General features: G+C 45.8%; 1 protein-coding gene across 1 annotated transcript in view; it reads left to right on the top strand.

Annotated features, from left to right (window-relative positions):
• Nucleotides 1-19,831, top strand: part of PITPNA (phosphatidylinositol transfer protein alpha) — a 41,304-nt gene that overhangs the window by 17,756 nt on the left and 3,717 nt on the right. The window contains exons 6-10 of the mRNA XM_058704624.1: nt 858-932; nt 3,145-3,228; nt 5,119-5,196; nt 5,347-5,457; nt 6,236-6,358. Coding sequence (XP_058560607.1) covers nt 858-932; nt 3,145-3,228; nt 5,119-5,196; nt 5,347-5,457; nt 6,236-6,358 — 471 coding nt within the window. The remainder of the gene's footprint in view (nt 1-857; nt 933-3,144; nt 3,229-5,118; nt 5,197-5,346; nt 5,458-6,235; nt 6,359-19,831) is intronic.

Genomic DNA, 19,831 nt, shown 5'->3' with positions numbered 1-19,831 from the left:
GGCTTTGTAGGTCCGGCAGTTAGGACCACGGGTCTCACGTGTACAGGATGACCCGAGGCTCTCTCCCGCCCTCCCCACGTCATGCCTTCTCAGGGTTTATGAAACCTCAGTTCAGCTGACTGAGCGTGGCTTTCCCACGTGCGCACCTGTGGACCCCAGGCGGCACTGCCTGTTGGCAAAATTGTGAAGGCAACGGGGTGTCTTTTCCACGTCCACCCCCCGTCATCACCCCTTCTCTTCACCCTTGGACACCACATCCGGGTGTCCGTCCCTGCTGCTCAGTGGAGGCGGCTTCTGCCCACCTTATGCCCGCTGAGGAGTTCGGGGTTAATGCGTGCCTCCTCCAAGTAGCACCATGTTTTAAACAGCATCAAGGGAGGAAGCACCAAGGGTTCATTTGCTGAGAAGAGAACTTCAGGCCTCGGCAAAAGTCTGGCTGGAGGATGGGGCACCGGTGAACATTTGGTTGGTTAGGAATATTCCTTCTCACATTAACCGTTGGCACCCTGTGCTTAAAGCAGGATGACCGAGTTGTTAATTACGTGGATTTTGAAGTCAGACCAATGTGGTTTTAAGGCCCAGCTCTGTCAGTGTCCCCGTGGCCTTGGGCAAGTCACCCCCCCGCTTTGAACTTCACTTTCCTCGTCTGTAAAATGAGGGTGATAGTACTACAGCCCTTGCAGACTGGGATAAGGAGTGAACAAGATAACGCGCCCCTAGCATGTTGTGGGCACCTCGTCAAGTTGGCTGTTACTGTAAGACAAGCTGGAGTCTCTCAACCGCCTGCGAGTGGTAACGGGAGATAGTTACTCTCCACCTTTGAGGCTGGTGATCGTAAGGTGTTTTCCCCCTTCCAGAATGAATACATGAAAGAAGACTTTCTGATTAAAATTGAAACCTGGCACAAACCAGATCTTGGCACCCAGGAGAATGTAAGTAGCACTTCCCAAGAGCCCAAGGACTTGCAGGCTGCAGAGTGGCGTTTGAGGTTCTGCCCAGAGCTTCTCCTTCACTGCCTTCCCCGTGGTCCCATCTTCCCTGGCCATGAAGGCAACAGCCTGTACCTAGACCCTTTCTACCAGCATGGGATTGCTCTAATTTGCCAAACATGATCTCCAAGACTCCTTTTTTCTTTTTGTTTCTTGTTTAAATGTTTTTCTTTTATTTTTTGAGTCAGAGAGAGGGAAAGAGAGAGCACAAGTGGGGGAAGGGCAGAGAGAGAGGGAGACACAGAATCCAAAGCAGGCTCCAGGCTCCGAATTGTCAGCACAGAGCCTGATGCAGGGCTCAAACTCACGAACCATGAGGTCATGACCTGAGCCGAAGTCAGACGCTTAACTGACTGAGCCACCCAGGCGCCCCTCCAAGACTCCTTATAGGGCCTTCTCATACAGCTGAGATTGGTCTAAAATGCAACGCTTGGCACAGAGGAATTGTATTTTTAAACCACAAAGATTATAGGGGTGCCTGGGTGGCTAATTTGGTTAAGCAGCTGACTCTTGATTTGGGCTCAGGTTGTGATCTTTGGGTTTGTGAGATCGAGCCCTGCATCGGGCTCTGTGCTGACAGCTTGGAGCCTGCTTGGAGTTCTTTCTCTGCCCCTCCCCTGCTCATATGTTGTCCCTCTCCCTCTCTCTCCAAATAAATATTTAAAAGATAAAGAGAATATTCTCTCTCCTCTCTCTCCCTCCCTCCCTCTCTCCCTCCCTCCCTCCCTCTCTCCCTCTCTCTCTCCCTCTCTCTCTCCCTCTCTCCCTCTCTCTCCCTCTCCCTCTCCCTCTCCCTCTCTCCCTCCCTCCCTTGCTTGTTCTCTCTCTCACAAAATAAGTAAATAAACATTTTTTAAAAAGGTGGGGTGGCACCTGGGTGGCTCAGTCAGTTAAGCATCTGACTCTTGATTTCGGCTCAGGTCATGTCTCACAGTTTGTGAATTCAAGCCCCGCATCGTGCTCTGTGCTGACAGTGTGGAGTCTGCTTGGAATTCTCTGTCTCTTCTCTCTCTTTCTCTCTCTCTCTCTCTCCCTCTCTCTCCCTCTCTCTCTCCTTCCCCCCTCTCCCCTGCTTGTACGTGCTCTTTCTCTCTCTCAAAATAAAATAAATATTTTTAAAAAATAAAACATGTTCACACAAAAACTTAAAAAAAAACAATAGAGAACAGTCTTCAAGGTAGACTGTTCAGTGAAAAAAAGCATGATGCAAAACTGTGTATTTGTGTTACCATTTTTTGTTAAAAGAAAAATCTCTCTACATGGATGTTTGTGCATAGAATCTGGTGGTGGTGGTGTTACTCAGGAGGGGACTGGAAGATAAGCAAGAGAAAGTTTTTTAAAAGCATCAAAGTAAGCAGTTTAGGGGCACTTGGGTGACTCAGTTAGTTAAGCTTCCGACTCTTGATTTTGGCTCAGGTCATGATCTCTGATTTGTAAGTTTTGAGTTTGAGCCCTACATCAGGCTCTGTGCTGGTAGCGTGGAGCCTGCTTGGGATTCCCTCCCTCTCTCTCTCCCTCTCCCTCTCTCTCTCTTTCTGCCCCTCCCCTTCTCATTCTCTCTCTTTCTCTCTCTCTCTCAAAAATAAATAAATAAGCATTAAAAAAAAAAAAAAACAGTATATGGCTAAACAGGGAACAAGTCCACAAGTGTTTGTAGTCTTTATAAAGGGGAACATACAGAAATAATGTTAGTGCTGTAAGTAGCCCTGAGTGTTCTGGCCTGCTGAAATCAGAGTGTCACTTCTCTCTTGTATATCTACTTAAAATCCTTCTCTTGTTCCTTTGGATAATTTTGTCTATAATTCCTTACTGGTAGGAATTGCACATCGATGACTACAGGAATAGCTGTTCCTAGGTGTTCATTCTGTTGTAATATTTATTTATTTTTGAGAGAGAGAGAGAGAGAGACAGAGCATGAGCAGGGGAGGAACAGAGAGAGAAGGAGACACAGAATCCGAAGCAAGCTCCAGGCTCTGAGCTGTCAGCACAGAGCCCGATGCGGGGCTCGAACCCATGAACTGGGAGATCATGGCCTGAGCCGAAGTCGGATGGACGCTTAACCAACTGAGCCACCCAGGCGCCCCCTAGGTGTTCATTCTGAATAAAGGGTGCTTTGTAGTTGACAAAACCTACACAGTGGTCCTTGTTCCTACAGGTGCACAAACTGGAGCCTGAGGCCTGGAAACACGTGGAAGCCATATATATAGACATTGCAGATCGAAGCCAAGTACTTAGCAAGGTAGGAACTGGTTAGCGACGTGGGTGGCCTTTGAGGTGCAGAAATGACTTCCAAGTGTCAGAGAAAGCAGGGAACCATACCCAACTTGGCTCAAAGGGAAGTTCTGTCTCAGCTATTGTTTATTTTATTTTTGTAAAGTAGTGTTAAGAATTCTCCTGTCTTGACTTGGGGATTCCACCAGGAAGATAGTGGCCCGGATGTTTGTGTCCTGTTTAGCCTCTGGGAATTATCACCGGACGGTGTAGGTGCCGAGGATAATTTGCTCAGCTGAAATGACACTTAGCGTGAAACTAGTTTTCAAATTAATGTTTCCAACCCAGTAATTAAAAAAACATTTATTGCCTGCCTCTTATGTTTGGAAGACTGTGTTCTATGGATTCCAACAGAAAAATGAAAAGACAGATGCCCTCCCCGCAAGAAGTTGGTGGTGGCTTGTCAGAGTAACACACATGGCAGCACATGCCCAGAAAAGGACAGTCACTACTAGACCATGAACTTGGAGAGAGCCGGGACCAGGTGTGTCCTGCTCAGTGCTGTGTTCCCAGGAAGTATTTGTTTAGGGAAGGAAAGTTTAGTTTCTTCCTCATTCACTACTCTTCCTATTTGACGGGGGATATTGGGATCAGGGCAGAGGAATTGGGCTCTCTGCCCATTGGTGGGAAGTAAGTGTTTGCTCTCCATATCCCAGGGGTATGACACCTCTTTCTTGGAGTCGCTGTCTGTGCTTCGATATTTTGATCTGTATGTCTCCAAAAAGACATGAAAACCATCCTATGCTTCCTTGCATAATAGCCTCACTTCCACCCTCAAAAGTTAGTGGCTTTTTCAAAAAGCTTTTTATTGAAGTATAGCATACAGCAAAGTTTATATATCCTAAGTGTATAGCTTAATGGATTTTCTCAAACTGAGCATACCCAGATATTTCTCCAACAGAAATGCTAACAAAGACTATGGCTCTCTGAGGATTTTGTCAACTCTGGTGGTTTTGTGTGCATGGAGATAAGCAGAGGTGGGGGAGATATGAATAATTAATTTGTTTTTATTTAAGTATAGTTGACACAAAAGGTTGATCTTTTTTTTTTAAAGCACACATAATTTTCATTTGGGGAAATACTTTATGACTCGTGTGTATGCGTGTGATTTGTTTTCTTCGGTATTTTCGTTAAGTAGCTCTTAGAGTGAGTTTGCTTTTCTTAAGCCCATATTAGTCAGTGCAGAAGAATAGCCACAGATTAAACTTCTGTTATGGTTAATTCACACAGCATTGACCGCATTATAAATAAGTGAAGTGAGACTAACAATGGTATACAAGAGGATAGGTTCCATACAATGAACGTTTCCAGTAATGATTTTATTAAAACAAGTCAGTTAAAAACAACAGAACCAGCAGGAGATTGGATGAGATTTCAGGTTCGACAAGCAGTTCTCATCTATGGCCAGGTTTTAGAATCACCTGCGGAGGCTTAAAACAAAAAAAAGAAAATCTGCCCTTACCTGCAAATATTCTTATTTGCTGGGGTTTAGGTGCAGCGGCCCAAAAATCTGTATTTTGAAAAAGCTTTCCATTCGGATGCTTATCCCAGGTTGAACATCTCTGTCTTAAGCTGGAAATATGTGCCTGCTCAGATAGTACTTGACTTGACACTTTCATACGCATAAAACTGAAAACAAACTGTGGCAGAGAAAATCACACAGAGCTCTCCTCAGAGGCAAATGTAAACGGTTCTATATCTTGTTTATAAAATTTTCCCATGTTTTCTATACACCAGCAGCTTCAACTGGTATGAAGTGTATTCTGATGGAAAAACCTAATCTCTGTGTCTCTCCCCCTCCCGCCTTCCCTCCTTCTCTCCCTTCCGACCCCAACTCCAATTCTACCACTTCTCTCAGGATTACAAGGCGGAGGAAGACCCAGCAAAATTTAAGTCTATCAAAACAGGCCGAGGACCCTTGGGACCCAATTGGAAGGTGCAGTTCACATCCTCACCACCAGGGGGCAGGGCACAGCATGGGCAGACCTCTGCCATTGAGGAGGGGAATGGCTAGGGTGGGCCGAGGGAGAGCCAGAGGTCTGCCCTCTTAGTTACCTGCCTGCCTATATGTGTGTTTCTAATACAGCAAGAACTTGTAAATCAGAAAGACTGCCCATACATGTGTGCATACAAACTGGTCACTGTCAAGTTTAAGTGGTGGGGCCTGCAGAACAAAGTGGAAAACTTTATACATAAGGTAAGTGACCAGGGTAAGGCCTTTCCCGTGGGGGGGGGGGGGGGGGGCGGTGGTTGCCCAACAAGATAAGTGACTTTTATCCTCAGGTGGGTGACATCAGAATATTTCGGTTTGATTTCCCAGACCCCACTTCCCCTTTCACTTAACTGTCTTACAGTTGAATGCTGTCTGTCCAGGAGCACCACATGTTACAGGGAAGGAAACTGAAGCAACAAAAAGGAAACAGGAAGGGGTTTTCTATGACTGAGCTTCAAATAAAACTCAGTCTTTCTCTTTGCTTGAAGCCGAAAGGCAAGAGGCCCCATGAGCTAAATTCTCCAGCACCCTCAATTCCTGAACTGGACAGACCTAAGGCGTTTTTATAGCTTTTTCTCTGATGTGTTAGAGCCTCGCTCCTGGGCCACATTTCATAGCTGCTGGCCGGTTTTAACCTGGCCTTAGGCTCCAGAGACAAGAAGGGAAACTTGGCACAGTTTTTGGGGGGCCTTGGCCGAACTGTGAGCACATGCGCTGCCCGTCTTGCCAGCATTTTGGACACAGGGCCTAGGCTGTGGGGGGGGCTCCCTCCTACCTGAGACGTTACCTGTTGTCATGTGCGGGCAAAAATCACTGACTTTTGGGACCCAAGGGCTCACCCATGTAAGCCAGCCAGGCACCACTCTTCCCCGCCCACCCCTGGAAAGTGGGGTTGTTGACACGGAGATCGTGGGAGGGGAGCTGCAGCAGTGGCCTCTGCCTTCTGGTTCTAACTTCTAACTAGGTTCCCTCCTCTCTGTAGCAAGAAAGGCGTCTGTTTACAAACTTCCACAGGCAGCTGTTCTGTTGGCTCGATAAGTGGGTTGACCTGACCATGGACGACATCCGAAGGATGGAAGAAGAGACGAAGAGACAGCTGGATGAGGTGAGTGGGTGCCTGGAAGAGACTGGGCTCTCCACCCGGTCGATCCCCGAAGGAGACCGTCATGTGGGGCAGTTCACGAGGGCACTGCCTGCGGCTCTAGGGATGCGTCAGTGTCCACGTGAGTAAGGTCTGGTGCCAGGTGGCATGGAAGGAGAGACAGCGAGCTGAGGCCTTGGCATACTCGGAGAGACGAATATGGCAGCGTGTGCTGCATGCCAAGTGAGCGCTTGCTGCCGTGGTTCTTTGGAACTGGAGGGGTAGGGGGAGCCGTGCTGGGCTGCGACCTCGAGGGGGGCCCTGGCAGAAGGCAGGCTGGTGGGATCCGTGAGTACCACGCACTTCCCCCACGGAGGACGGCAGCAGCGCACACACGCAGCTAACTACTGAAGAGGGTGGTCTTGAGCTACATTTAGAGTTTGGAGCCTTGGCTCTTTTGGGGGAAGCGGGAGCTTGGCGTGGATCCAAGGAGCCGGAGGCCTACCACTCGTGCCGCCTCATTCGGGGATGCTTCTCTGCGAGGCTCGCTCTGAGGAGATGGTCAGTAAACAGCATTCAAGCACTGACTGTGTGTGAGGCACCATTCCAAGGGCTCTTAAATACGCCATCTCCTGAGATCCTCGTGATACCGGTGAGGAGACGCCACTGTTGTTGCCACCCTCAGACGAGGCTCCGAGAGTCCAGCTCGTGATACGGGCAGGGTGATACGGGCAGGGTGAGAGCCATAGCTCCGGATCACTTGGCTGCTTTTCCTCCCTTAGATGCCATTTGGGGCCGTCCTGCCCTCTCGGGGCTAAAAATAAGGCAGGAAGCTCTGTTTCATAACTGCCGTCCATTTCTCCCTCCTTGCCCTGGGTGGGTTGGCATGGAGCCAGATGTCGGGCACACATTGCTTTGCCCAGCTTCGCCCAGCTCCCCGGTAGTGCCTCCGGCGAGACCCAGGCCTGGGTGTCCATGGTGCTCCCGCTCCACTGAGCTGGTCTTGGGTGCAGACTGGCCCAGGCGTTCTTCCTTCCCTAGTTCCTGTTGAAGGCAGATGTTCTGGTTATTCATCCAGCTGCATTTGGCAAGGAAGTGGCAGGATTTTTGACACAATTCCTGATTCTTCTGCTAAGGATCTTCAAGGAAGTGGTAGATTTTTAACCTCCGGGACTATGAGAGAGAGGCTGGAGTGTTTTGTCACCCTAGTCCTGACAAAAGAAGGGAAGAAATTACCAAACAAAGGAGCGTGGTGACTTCAGGGTTCAGCCTGGAGCTTCCGTCACCCACTGCCTGACAAGGTATACCGGGGCTCATGGAGGCATTTGCAGACAGCCTTTCACTCTTTGGGCAGAATTTGAGTTCTTGGAGCTGGAGGAACTCTCCAGAGGAGCTCCTGGATCTGACTCTGAGATTCAAAGTTTGAGAGTCCTCACCTTTAGGGAGTTCTTTTTTTTAATCCCCACCTCTCTGTGTGTTTCTCCATTCTGTGGAGAATTGTGCCAAAACCTTAGAAGACCGCTATCCTCCAGGCTAACTGCAAAATCAGGAAACCCATTTTAGAACTGGAATTTTAAATAGTTTGTAGTAGAAGAAAAAGGGAAAACCAAGTCTGTGTCGTTGTGGGACATCTTTTGACCTCATCAGCAACTGTACCTCTGGCATACTTGTCTTTTTTCTCTTTTTTTCCCTTCTTCTAAAAATATTTTTATCAAAGTTTTATTTTTATAGTTATATTTATTAAAAAAAAAACTTATTGGGGTATGATTGGCACACAGAAAGCTGCACATATTTAATCTATATATCTTGATGAGTTTCAGATAAGTATACATCTGTGAAACCATCATCACAGTTTTTGCGTGAACAAAAACATCACCTCCAAAAGCATTTTTATAGTTTTCAAACTCAGATGGTGTCCCCGGCTTATGAGGAAGAAGCTGTCCTCCTCTGCCCTGCCCCTGGAGTCCTGCCCCCAAGAAGCAGCCCCTTGCAGTTCTTCGGGGTGTTTCTTTTGTTAATGACCTCCAGTATTTCCAAATAATATGCTTAGGTGCTTAATTCTCAATTTTTCAACTTTAGATATTAATGGTCGACTTTTCCTATGATTTAGTTCCTGTACTCCACCCATCACTCACTTTCTTCTCCCTCCTCCATTATCAGAATTTTGGGTTAATTCATTATTCTGTTTATATTATTCCAACTTTTTTGTTCATTTCCCCATCTGAGCACTTTAGTCTTCTGCTGATTTCTGTTCCTTTCTTGGAAATTTTTTTGTTTTTTAATAATACAGTTTGAAACTAGTATGTTAACGAACTGGAATTTAAATAAACACCTGGGGAAAAAAAAGATAAGAAGTTAGTAATTGCCTCCCTTCCTTTAGTTGGCTTAGTTTTATGTATCTGTGTCATTAAGTTTTGTTTTTGAATCTTTACATGGGTGATCCCGTCTGGTCGTGTGGCGTGTGCCGTGTGATAACGTAGGTAATGTCAGTTCATCCTCACCGATTTTGCTCCCCCCCCCCTCAACAGACACTCTGATCTCAAGATCTCCTCAGTTCTGGAAAATGTGTTTGTATATCTATTTCATAACTTTTTCCCCTCTGTTTCCTTTATTCTTTTTTCTGGAATTTGTATTAGGAGTCAGAAATCAGACTTAATGAAGTGACCTCATTTTCTTATGTTTTCTCTCCTTTTTTATCTGCCTTCTGAAGATATTTTCCAATGTTTGCTTCTCTCTCATCTATTGATTTTAAAAACATTTTCAAGCATTTCTTGCGCCGTGTTCTTTTTCTTCAGTACTTTTTCTGTTTTTCTCTGTGCGTTATCTTCCTTTTCTGAGGCTTTGGCTTTTTGTTTTTGTGTTTGGTTTTTGAGGTTTCTCTGCCCCTCGTGTGTTGTTTCCCCTGAGCACCCTTCTCCTGTTGGACTCCGTGATTCGCCTTAGTGGCTTTCCTTAAATGACTAGCGGTCCTCGGCCATTCATTCACATATAAGAGTGAGCATGCCATGGGATTGCTTGAACTTAACCCCCTGGTTAAGGGTCCCCCCCCCCTCCCCGCACTTGCTGAGCCCTTCACTGCTGCTATGATGTGACAGGAAGGGGGGTGATTGCTTGGATGTGAGAACTCAGGGAGGGAATACCAGGGCCAAACTGGGTTTTTTTTTATTCTCACTGTCAAACAAGTCACCCATTTTCAACCCTGGCTGCACACCCACCCTCTAAGGTACCTGGTGCTTCCGGTTCCTGAGCCTCTGGAGAACTTGCAGCACAAGTGGGTCTGTTCCTCCTCAGCTCCCCTCCTCACAGGTACTTAGTGCCAGTCCTGCTGCTCTGCGAATTAGTCACTACTCGTCCATCCATGTTTCATCTTCCAGAATGGTGTTGCCATCTCTTCTCTGCTGTTGGCACCTGTGTTTTTGTTGTCTTTATGGTTTTATATCTTTTGCTTATTCTTTTACTGTCATCGTAGTGGGGTTTGGGGGAGGAATAGCGATAGATGCATGTTTACAACCTGCCATGGTTAACTGTAAATTTGCAAGAGGAATTATGACCCTTGCTCTCTGAATAATGCATAGCAGTCTAACGTGGGTGGATTTTCTCGGTGAATTATGAGGGGTCACTGTAAGGCCACAGTCACCACTACTGTAACTCTGGTCCCAATGGGAGGGTGGACTTACCATTCTTGGGTGAGGTTCAAGGGTTTGAGAAACAAGGGATCAAGAGATCAGTCCTTTGCCCTAAAAAGAAACATGTCAGGATATGTGTGCCTGTAGGAGAGCAGTGTCTGTCTGTCTTCCTCCCTCCTTTCCTCTTTCCCTCCCTTCTTCCCTCTCTTTTTCTCCCTCTCCCTTGCTCTTGCTCTCTTAAGAGACTCATAGTCTTGAGGGGTGCCTGGGTGGCTCAGTCGGTTGAGCGTCCGACTTCGGCTCAGGTCATGATCTCACAGTCTGTGAGTTCGAGCCCCGCATCGGGCTCTGTGCTGATGGCTCAGAGCCTGGAGCCTGCTTCCGATTCTGTGTCTCCCTCTCTTTCTGCCCCTTCCCTACTCATGCTCTGTCTCTTTCTGTCTCAAAAATAAATAAAAACACTAAGAAAAAAAAATTTTTTTAAAAAGAGACTCATAATCTTGAAACTGAAAGAAAGCTCCTTAAAGCTCACTTAGTCCAATTGCATGTCCAACGCTTGAGTCCTCTCTGCAGCTTCCCCACCAGCCTGTGCTTGATTGCTTCCTATAATGGGGAACTCACTATCTCTTGAACGTGGTGGTAATAAAAAATATTTTCATTACTAATAGCTAATATTTTGTTGAGGTCTTACTGTACGCCTGGCGTGTGTGGTCAGCATTTTCCGTGAATTGCGTTATCAAATCCTCATGTCATCCTGTGCCATAGTATTTTCATCTTATAGGTAGAACAACTGAGGCTCAAAGAAGTTGAGGATACCTTCTAGTTCAGTATACAAGTGCCGCCTGGGCCTTTGGCCAATGACTCTGTAGATAATGCACCTGGGAGAAGGGAACTCATTTTAAAACTTTTAAGAAAACTTGTTTCCTGATGTGCTGGACTCTAGAACATTTGCTGAAAAACAACAAAGATACTGTTGTGTCAGAGTGCATGAGTAAGATTCTGTAGCATTTTCTTTCCCAGCCTTCCTTTGTGGGGGTTCCTTCTAAGTCCCTGTGGGCTTCATGATTCCTCTGGTCCCTCCATAGCCCATCCCTTCATGATGGAGCCAAGAGGCTGCATGACCCTCTTGCTCCGCAGGTCCACTTTGGGGGCTGTCTCTGAACCTCCTTGCAGTCATTCCCCCTGTCCCTGTGCTTACCTGTGAATGTGCCTTTCCCTTTCTCGTCTCCTGACTCTTGATGCAAAGGTCCCTTGCTCCATCCTTTGGCTTTCTGGCAGATGATTGCTGGTTCACCATCATTTTTAGATTTTTAAGTCTTAAACTCTGAACTGGTTCCCCTGAGACTATATAAGTGTCCCTGTGCAGTGAAATGCCTACTATACCCCAAAGTTTCCAGTTTGTGATTATGGTAGACAGAAGTTTAGAGGGTTAAGCTGATCAACAGAAACCATTCAGAGCCTGGCTTACCCGCTGGGCCGCGGGACAGAGGGGCGTGAGATTCCAGTAGCATTGGCACAGGGCAGCGCTACCTCCGGCTCTTGAGGCTGCGGGATCCCTGCAGGTGGAGAACCATGTTGGCCCGTGGACTCTTAATTCCCTCTCATCTGCCCAACAGTGAGTGACCCCAGGGCAGACCGCCTGGAACTTTGGAACATCTTGAAATATGGAAGTAGATTTATTTACGTTCTTTTTATTTATTTATTTGTTCATCAGTCATTCACTTATTAATGTTTGTTTATTTTTGAGAGAGAGCAAGAGGCAGAGTGCGAGCAGGGGTGGGGCAGAGAGAGAGGGAGACACGGAATCCCAAGCAGGCTCCAGGTTCCAAGCTGTGAGCACAGACCCTGACGCAGGGCTCGAACTCACAAACTGTGGTATCATGTGACCTGAGCCAAGGTCGGAGGCTTAACCAACGGAGCTACCCAGGCAGGCGCCTCTTTGTTTTCTTTTCAAATACAGTCTCATTTTTCAATATTAGGGTAATATATAAACATTAAACATTTTTTTGGAAAATAGTGAAAAGTAGAAAGAAAAAAAATGACTTGTACTCTACTTAAAGATAACCTCCAAAACATGTGAAGTCTTTCTACACACTTTTTTAAAAAAAAAACTTTAATGTTTATTTTTGAGAGAGAGAGACACAGAGCATGAACAGGGGAGGAGCAGAGAGAGAGGGAGACACAGAATCTGAAGCAGGCCCCAGGCTCCAAGCTGTCAGCACAGAGCCCGATGCGGGGCTTGAACTCACGAGAACCGTGAGATCATGACCTAGGCCAAAGTTGGATGCTTAACTGACTGAGCCACCCAGGTGCCCCTTTCTACACACTTTTACTTAGTTATGATCAGAGGACATAGGCCAAATGGATAGCCTACTTTTTTCTCTGAACATTATAACAAATATGTAACATTATAACAAATGTTAACATTTTCCACCAAGAGTTTCTTCACATACAGGGTTCTGACGGCAGCATACACATTGCTCTGTGATCGGTCATTGCCCTGCATTGGGTTTTCCTTCATGTTCTCAGGTTTTCACTGTTATCAATAATGCTGGGATGAAAATCTCTGTGCATGCAGTGTTTTGGATTATTTGGATTTGGATTATGATTATTTCCTTAGAATAAATTCCTACCAATGGAATTAGAGAATTTAAGACTCTTGTTATTTATTACCAAATTTCTTTTCTGAAGGGCTTTCTTTTTTTTTTTAATTTTCTTTTCAGTTTTATTTATTTAAGTAATCTCTGCACCCACCATGGAGCTTGAGCTCATGACCTGGAGATCAAGAGTCACGCGCCCCTCTGATTGAGTCAGCCAGGAACCCCTGCAAAGGGCTTTCTAAAGAGGTTCTAGAAACAATTTGCATGTGCCTCATGTTTGTGTTCCTTCAGGAATGCTTGGTCTCTGGTTGCTTTTCAGGGTCTTAAACTGATTTTTTTTTTTTTTTTTTACGAGCTTTATTTCTTATTGAACTTTTTATTTTGAAATGATTGTAAGATTCACATGTAGGGGTGCCTGGATGGCTCAGTCGGTTAAGCGTCCAGCTTCAGCTCAGGTCATGATCTCACAGCTTGTGAGTTCGAGCCCTGCATCGGGATCTGTGCTGACAGCTTGGAGCCTGGAGCCTCTTCAGATTCTGTGTCTTTCTCTCTCTCTCTGCCCCTCCCCTGCTCACACTCTGTCTCTCTCTGTCTCTCAAAAATAAATAAACATTTAAAAAAATTAAATAAAAAAAGATTCACATGCAGTTATAAGAAATAATACAGAGTGGGGTGCCTGGGTGGCTTAGTCAGTTAAGCGTACAACTCAATTTTGGCTCACATCGTGACCTCACAGTTTATGAGTTCAATCCCCACCTCCGGCTGTATGCTGACAGAGCGGAGCCTGCTCGGGATTCTGTCTCCTTCTCTCTCTGCCACATTCATGCATGCTCTCTCTAAAAGAAATAAACTTAAAAAAAAAAAAGAATGCAAAGAGATCCATTTCTCCCAACGGCAATGTGTTGCAAAACTATAGTACAGTATCACAACCAGGATATTGACATTGATACTTTCACTAGTTTTTTTTTAATCAAAGGAGTATTTCATACTTAATAGTAAAAATTTTCAAAAGATATACAAAATAGGGACACCTGCCTGGCTTATTTGGTAGAGCATGTGACTCTTGATTTCATGGTTGTAAGTTTGAGCCCCATGTTAGGTGTAGAGATTAAAAATAAAATCTTTTTTTTTTAATGTTTGTTTATTTTTGAGAGACAGAGAGACAGAACATGAGTGGGAGAAGGGCAGAGAGAGAGGGAGACACAGAATCTGAAGCAGGCTCCAGGCTCTGAGCTGTCAGCACAGAGCCCATCGCAGGGCTTGAACCCACGAACTGTGAGATCATGACCTGAGCTGAAGTCAGAGGCTTAACCGACTGAGCCACCCAGGGGCCCCAAAAATAAAATCTTAAAAATACATAAATATGGAAAAATACAAAATTGAAGTCCAAATAAATAAATAAAATAAATAGATGAATAAAAGTTCCTTTCTTCCAATCCCTGGCCTTATTCCGTAGAGAAAATCACTGTTAAAAACAAACCAAGGGGGGGCGCCTGGGTGGCTCAGTCGTTTGGGCGTCCGACTTCAGCTCAGGTCATGATCTCACAGTCTGTGAATTAGACCCCCATGTCGGGCTGTGTGCTGACAGCTCAGAGCCTGGAGCCTGCTTCAGATTCTGTGTCTTCTTCTCTCTCTGCCCCTCCCCTGCTCATGCTCTGTCTCTCTCTCTTTCTCAAAAATAAATAAAAATAATAAAAAAACAAACAGGGGAGGGGTCAGCTCAGGTCATGATCTTGCACTCCGTGAGTTTGAGCCCCACATCGGGATCTGTGCTGACAGCTCGGAGCCTGGAGCCTGCTTCGGATTCTGTCTCCCTCTCTCTCTGTGTCTCCCCCACTCATGCTCTGTCTCTCTCTCTCTCTCTCTGTCAAAAATAAACATTAAAATAAAAATTAAAAAACAAACAAACCAGGGGATGCCTAGTCCAACTGACATGGCTCAGTCGGATGAGCATCCGACTCCTGATTTCTGTTCAGGTCATGATCGACCCCAGGGTCTTGGGACTGAGCCCCGTATCAGGCTCTGCACTCAGCGTGGAACCTGCTTAAGATTCTCTCTCTCCTTCCGCCCCTCTCCCTTGCTTGCGCACGTGTGCGTGCACACACGTTCTCTCTTTTTCTCAAACAAAACAAACAAACCAGGATTGGAGTTTGTATTTTCATATTCCTGGACTATATGCGTCTACATAGCCAGCCTTTGGTAGCTTGATCGGAAGAACAAACGTCAGATAAAACCTCTCAGTGTTATACAGGCCCCAAGAAACAGGAAATAAGCATTCTTAGAGCATTTCATTAGAAGAATGAAATAATGCATTTTTATTTCAGTGGCACCCTCTGAGGTGACCTTGTCTCTGAGAGTAAGGGAAGCTTTCATGGTCTCTGATAGGAAGTTGCATCCTAAGCCATAGGAAACAGGACCTGGCTTTAGTAAATTAAAGCAAGGCAATAAACTCTGAGGGTATACATGGATCTAGTTGGGGCCCAAGGAGCTTTGCTCCCCTGGTACTAAATCTTAGCCTCTCTCAAATCGAAAATTTATGTGAATGGTCATTAGTGAGCAAACAGTTAATGAATTCTTTTTTGTGTTTTTTTTTTCAACGTTTTTTTATTTATTTTTGGGACAGAGAGAGACAGAGCATGAACGGGGGAGGGGCAGAGAGAGAGGGAGACACAGAATCCGAAACAGGCTCCAGGCTCTGAGCCATCAGCCCAGAGCCTGACGCGGGGCTCGAACTCACGGACCGCGAGATCGTGACCTGGCTGAAGTCGGCCGCTTAACCGACTGCGCCACCCAGGCGCCCCTCTTTTTTGTGTTTTTAAAAAAATTTATTTTGAGCTGAGATATGGAAACAACCTAAGTGTCCATCAATAGATGAATGGCTAAAGAAGATGTGGGGTGTGTGTGTGTGTGTGTGTAAATAAAATGGATGGCAAACGACTCAGCCATAAAAGGGAATGAAATCTTGCATTGTGACAACATGGATGGACCCTAAAGGGTATTACACTAAGTGAAATAAGTCAGACAGAAAAAGACAAATACCATATAATCTCACTGATGGGTGGAATCTAAAGAACAAAACAAATGAACAAACAAGAGAAAGAGAGCCTCAAATATAGAGAACAAACTAGCGGTTCCCAGAGGGGAGGGTGGATTGGGAGGTGGGTGAAACAGTTATAAAATAAGGTCACGGGGAGCCTGGGTGGCTCATTCAGTTAAGCGTCTGACTCTTGATTTCAGCTCAGGTCATGATCTCATAATTTGTGAGTTTGAGCTTCACGTTGGGCTCTGTGCTGACAATGCAGAGCCTGCTTGGGATTCTCTCTCTCTCTCTCTCTCTCTCTCTCTCTCTCTCTGCCCCTCCCCTGCTCACACTTAAACGAACTTAAAAAAAAAAAAAATAAGTCACAGGATGAAAAATACAGCACAGGTAATACAGTCAATAGTAGTGGAATAATTTTGTATGTGACCAATGGCGACTACACTCACATGGTGAACATTTCCTAATGTATCTAATTGTCAAATCACTGTGTTGTACACAGAAACTAACATAATATTGTACATCAGCTATACTTTAATTTTTTTTTTTTTTTAATTTATTTTGATGGGCACCTGGGTGGCTCAGTTGGTTGAGTGGCCAACTCTTGATTTTGGCTCAGGTCATGATCCCAGGGTCATGGGATAGAGCCCTGTCCACACTGAGTGTGGAGCCTGCTTAAGATTCTCTCTCTCCCCCTGCCCATCTTCCCTGCATGGATGTGATCTCTCTCTCTAAAATTAAAAAAAAATAAAGTTAAAAATTAGTTTGAAAGAGTTTCAAACTTAGAGAAAATGACAAGAAAAACACAAAGAACTCTTGTATGCCCCCTTACACAGAGACCTCATTCCTTTTAAGTTTTTTTTTTTTTTTTTTTTTTTTTTTTTTTAAGTTTATTTCTTTCTTTGAGAGAGAGAAAGCGCTGGGGAGGGGCAGAGAGAGGGGGAGAGAGAGAATCCCAAGCAGCTCTGCATCGACAGAGGGCTCAGCCCCAGGAACTGCAAGATCATGATCCCAGCTGAGATGAAAAGTTGGACATTTAATTGACTGAGCTACCCAGGCACCCCTATTTATTTATCTTAGAGAGAGAGAGAGAGAGAGAGCGAGCGAGAGAGCAGTGGAGGGGCAGAGAGAGAGGGAGAGAATCCCAACACAGTGCTCAATCTCACACACTGTGAGATCATGACCTGAGCCAAAATGAAGAGTCGGATGCTTAACTGACTGAGCCACCCAGGCTCCCCAGAGACTTCTGTCCTCTCGAGCGGATACAGCCCAGTGTCACACACTGTACCCTTCTAGTCTCTGTCACTCTGATGCAATTCCTCAGTTTTCCTGGACTTCCGTGACCCTGACATTTTTGAAGGTTATAGGCATAGGGAAATCATCATGTAAAATGTCTTTCAGTTTGGGTTTATGCAATGATTCTGCAGGATTAGATCTAGTTTATATATTTTAGGCCAGAATGTCACAGATTTGGTGTCCTTTCATTGCATTGTAGCTGTCTTTCTGTCCACTTACTGCTCAGGTTACCTCTGTCCACTCAAAGCACAAGGCATCAGGGGTTTGTCTTTTTCTTTCCGTGACACAGCCCTGGGACCATGTCTCTAAGGAGCCCTGGTTCCTTTCAGTGAAGGGTCCTGTGTGTGCTTGTTACTGCTGGGCTGTTGCTGCCCCCAGGCCTTCTCATAGGACAGAGCTGAGGAACTTTCACATCTTTAGTTATTTCCATATCTGTCTTACGTGTATGTTCACACAAATACTTCCAATTCCAGCCTAATACTACAAGGTAAACTTTTTCTCTTTTTAAAAACATAACTGGGGCGTCTGAGTGGCTCAGTCGGTTAAGCATCTGACTTTGGCTCAGGTCATGATCTCACGGTTCGTGAGTTCAAGCCCCGCGTTGGGCTCTGGGCTGACAGCTCGGAGCCTGGAGCCCGCTTCAGATTCTGTGTCTCCCTCTGTCTGCCCCTCCGCTGCTTGCACTCTGTCTCTTGCATTGTCTCAAAAATAAATAAACATTAAAAAAAATTTTAGGGGTGCCTGGGTGGCTCAGTCGGTTGGGCGGCTGACTTCGGCTCAGGTCATGATCTCACGGTCCGTGAGTTCGAGCCCCGCGTTGGGCTCTGTGCTGACAGCTCAGAGCCTGGAGCCTGTTTCGGATTCTGTGTCTCCCTCTCTCTGACCCTCCCCCGTTCATGCTCTGTCTCTCTCTGTCTCAAAAATAAATAAACATTTAAAAAAAAAAAATTTAAAACAGTGCCTTTATCCTTAACAGATTTCTATCATGTTGGAAAATCTTGAATTTGTTAAACTCCTATAAAGTAATATATTAACAGGCATTAATTGATAGAGATAACTGAAGTTACAGAAGCAATAAAAATCAAAAGTCATCATTTGTGAAAGTGAGTTTAGAGCAAATCGACAGGGGCTAGGCACTCAGGTGGAGGTAGGAATAAGCACATACTGGCTTCGTGTCAGAAAACGGATCTTCCTGTTTGGCACAGAGGATCTTTGCTGGGGATGGTAAGTGAGGCATGTAAGACAGACTGACTGATGTGATGACTCACTTATTGTCTGTCTCCTGTAGGTTCTGACTTATCAGGTCTTGGGTCCAAGAATCTACAACAAGCAGTCTGGGCAATTCTTTTGCTCAAGTAGGAAACTCTGGCCCGAAAGACCAAGCTGAGACATTTGATGTAATTCCAGTAAAAGTTGTCAACAGGGAATGAATATTGGAACCTCCAGGAGAATTTTTTTTTTTTTTTTAAACCATGTCCAGGTTCCACATGGATTCACTGAGTGTAATAATTGGGGGAAAGCAGGGAGTGTGAAAAATGGACACGAGTTCCAAATGTGGCGGGAAGAGTATTTTGAAAATATGTCCTAGTGGAGAACTGCTGCTTCTGAGGTAGAATCTCTGCAGACGTGGCAGTGTTAAAGTTTTAGCGAACGAAACAGAACTCTGAGGAGGAAGCGTAGAAGTTCAGTTTCCCCGGAGCTTGTGGGCACACCCCCCCCCTTTGCTGCAGGGTGCTGCAGAGATCCCAGGTGGGGTGGACTGAGCGCATACTCGGGGCCAGCACTCTACCGCGCTAAGTACTCTGCATGAATACCTTTACTTCATTTTCTACAACCCCACGACGTAGTCGCTTTTATTATCTTCATTTTATTATCACAGACACTGAGGCTTAGAGTGCCGTGAGGTAACTTGTTCAGGGTCACATGTGGTGATGGCGCCAGAATACAATCCAGGCAGTTTGACTCCAGAGGCCCATTCTCTGAGGTGCTCACAATTTGTTGAATGAATAAAGAATGAGAGTTGAGCAGAAAACTCATGGATAGTGAAGAAATACCTGATGGGAAGTTAAAATACGCGTGTGTTGTAGGCATGCTGCAAATAGGGTGGAACTTGCAAGTTGGAAAGGATTTGAGGGAGATCACCTCCGCGGTCTCTCCACGAGAAGTTGTGTTCACTTCTGCTTGGAAGGTGCAGCTGACAGGGGCCACTCAGGGCTTCCAGAGAAGACCCCATCCTGTTTTCTGGCAGCGTCACACTTCTGCTGAGATCTACCCCCCCTGCACTTTCAAGCCCTGCCTTCTCGTGCCATGCTCTGCCCATCTGACCGATGGCGCGGGGCCTCTCAGCAGAGCCCAGGAAAGGGAATTGCCCTTCCCTCCACCTGCCCCCTCCAGGGAGCCACAGGACTTGCCACCTCGCTTCCTGCCGGTCTCTACTTAATGTCACTTGTCAGAGACCTTCCACAACCCGCTTCTCCAGGGTCATGCTCCATCCAAACAGCCCTTGGCCCCACGTGACATATTGGTTTGTTCTCCCTCACTTTGCCCCAGGATGTAAGCACCGGGAGGAGAGACTTGGTCTCTCCCTGGTTCACTGTTGAATCCTCAGGCCTGAAGCAGTTTTGTGCAGTTTCTAGCACAAAGGAGTTGCTTCATAGATATTTGTTGAATGAATGAATGAAGAAAGAGAGGAGCTTAAGAGCTATACCCCAGCACTGGGATGCAGGGCGAGGAACAGAAATCCTGGACAGTGGGACGAGTGACACGGAGCTATCCATGGTAGGGCTTTGGCCGTAGGTATGCAGAATTCTCTTCTTCTGATTAGCTTTGTGAACAAAAAATGCTCCACCCTCTTCATTGGCAGGACTGAAGAGAAGGCGGAATGTATTTGTGTTGGAGTTCCATCAGCAGCAAGAGCCTTCAGTTTTTCCTGTTTTTT

The sequence above is a fragment of the Neofelis nebulosa genome, chromosome 16 (assembly GCF_028018385.1).
Source record: "Neofelis nebulosa isolate mNeoNeb1 chromosome 16, mNeoNeb1.pri, whole genome shotgun sequence".
Taxonomy (NCBI): domain Eukaryota; kingdom Metazoa; phylum Chordata; class Mammalia; order Carnivora; family Felidae; genus Neofelis; species Neofelis nebulosa.
The sequence above is the reverse complement of the archived record's forward strand: the minus strand, read 5'-3'. Positions and strand labels throughout refer to the sequence as shown.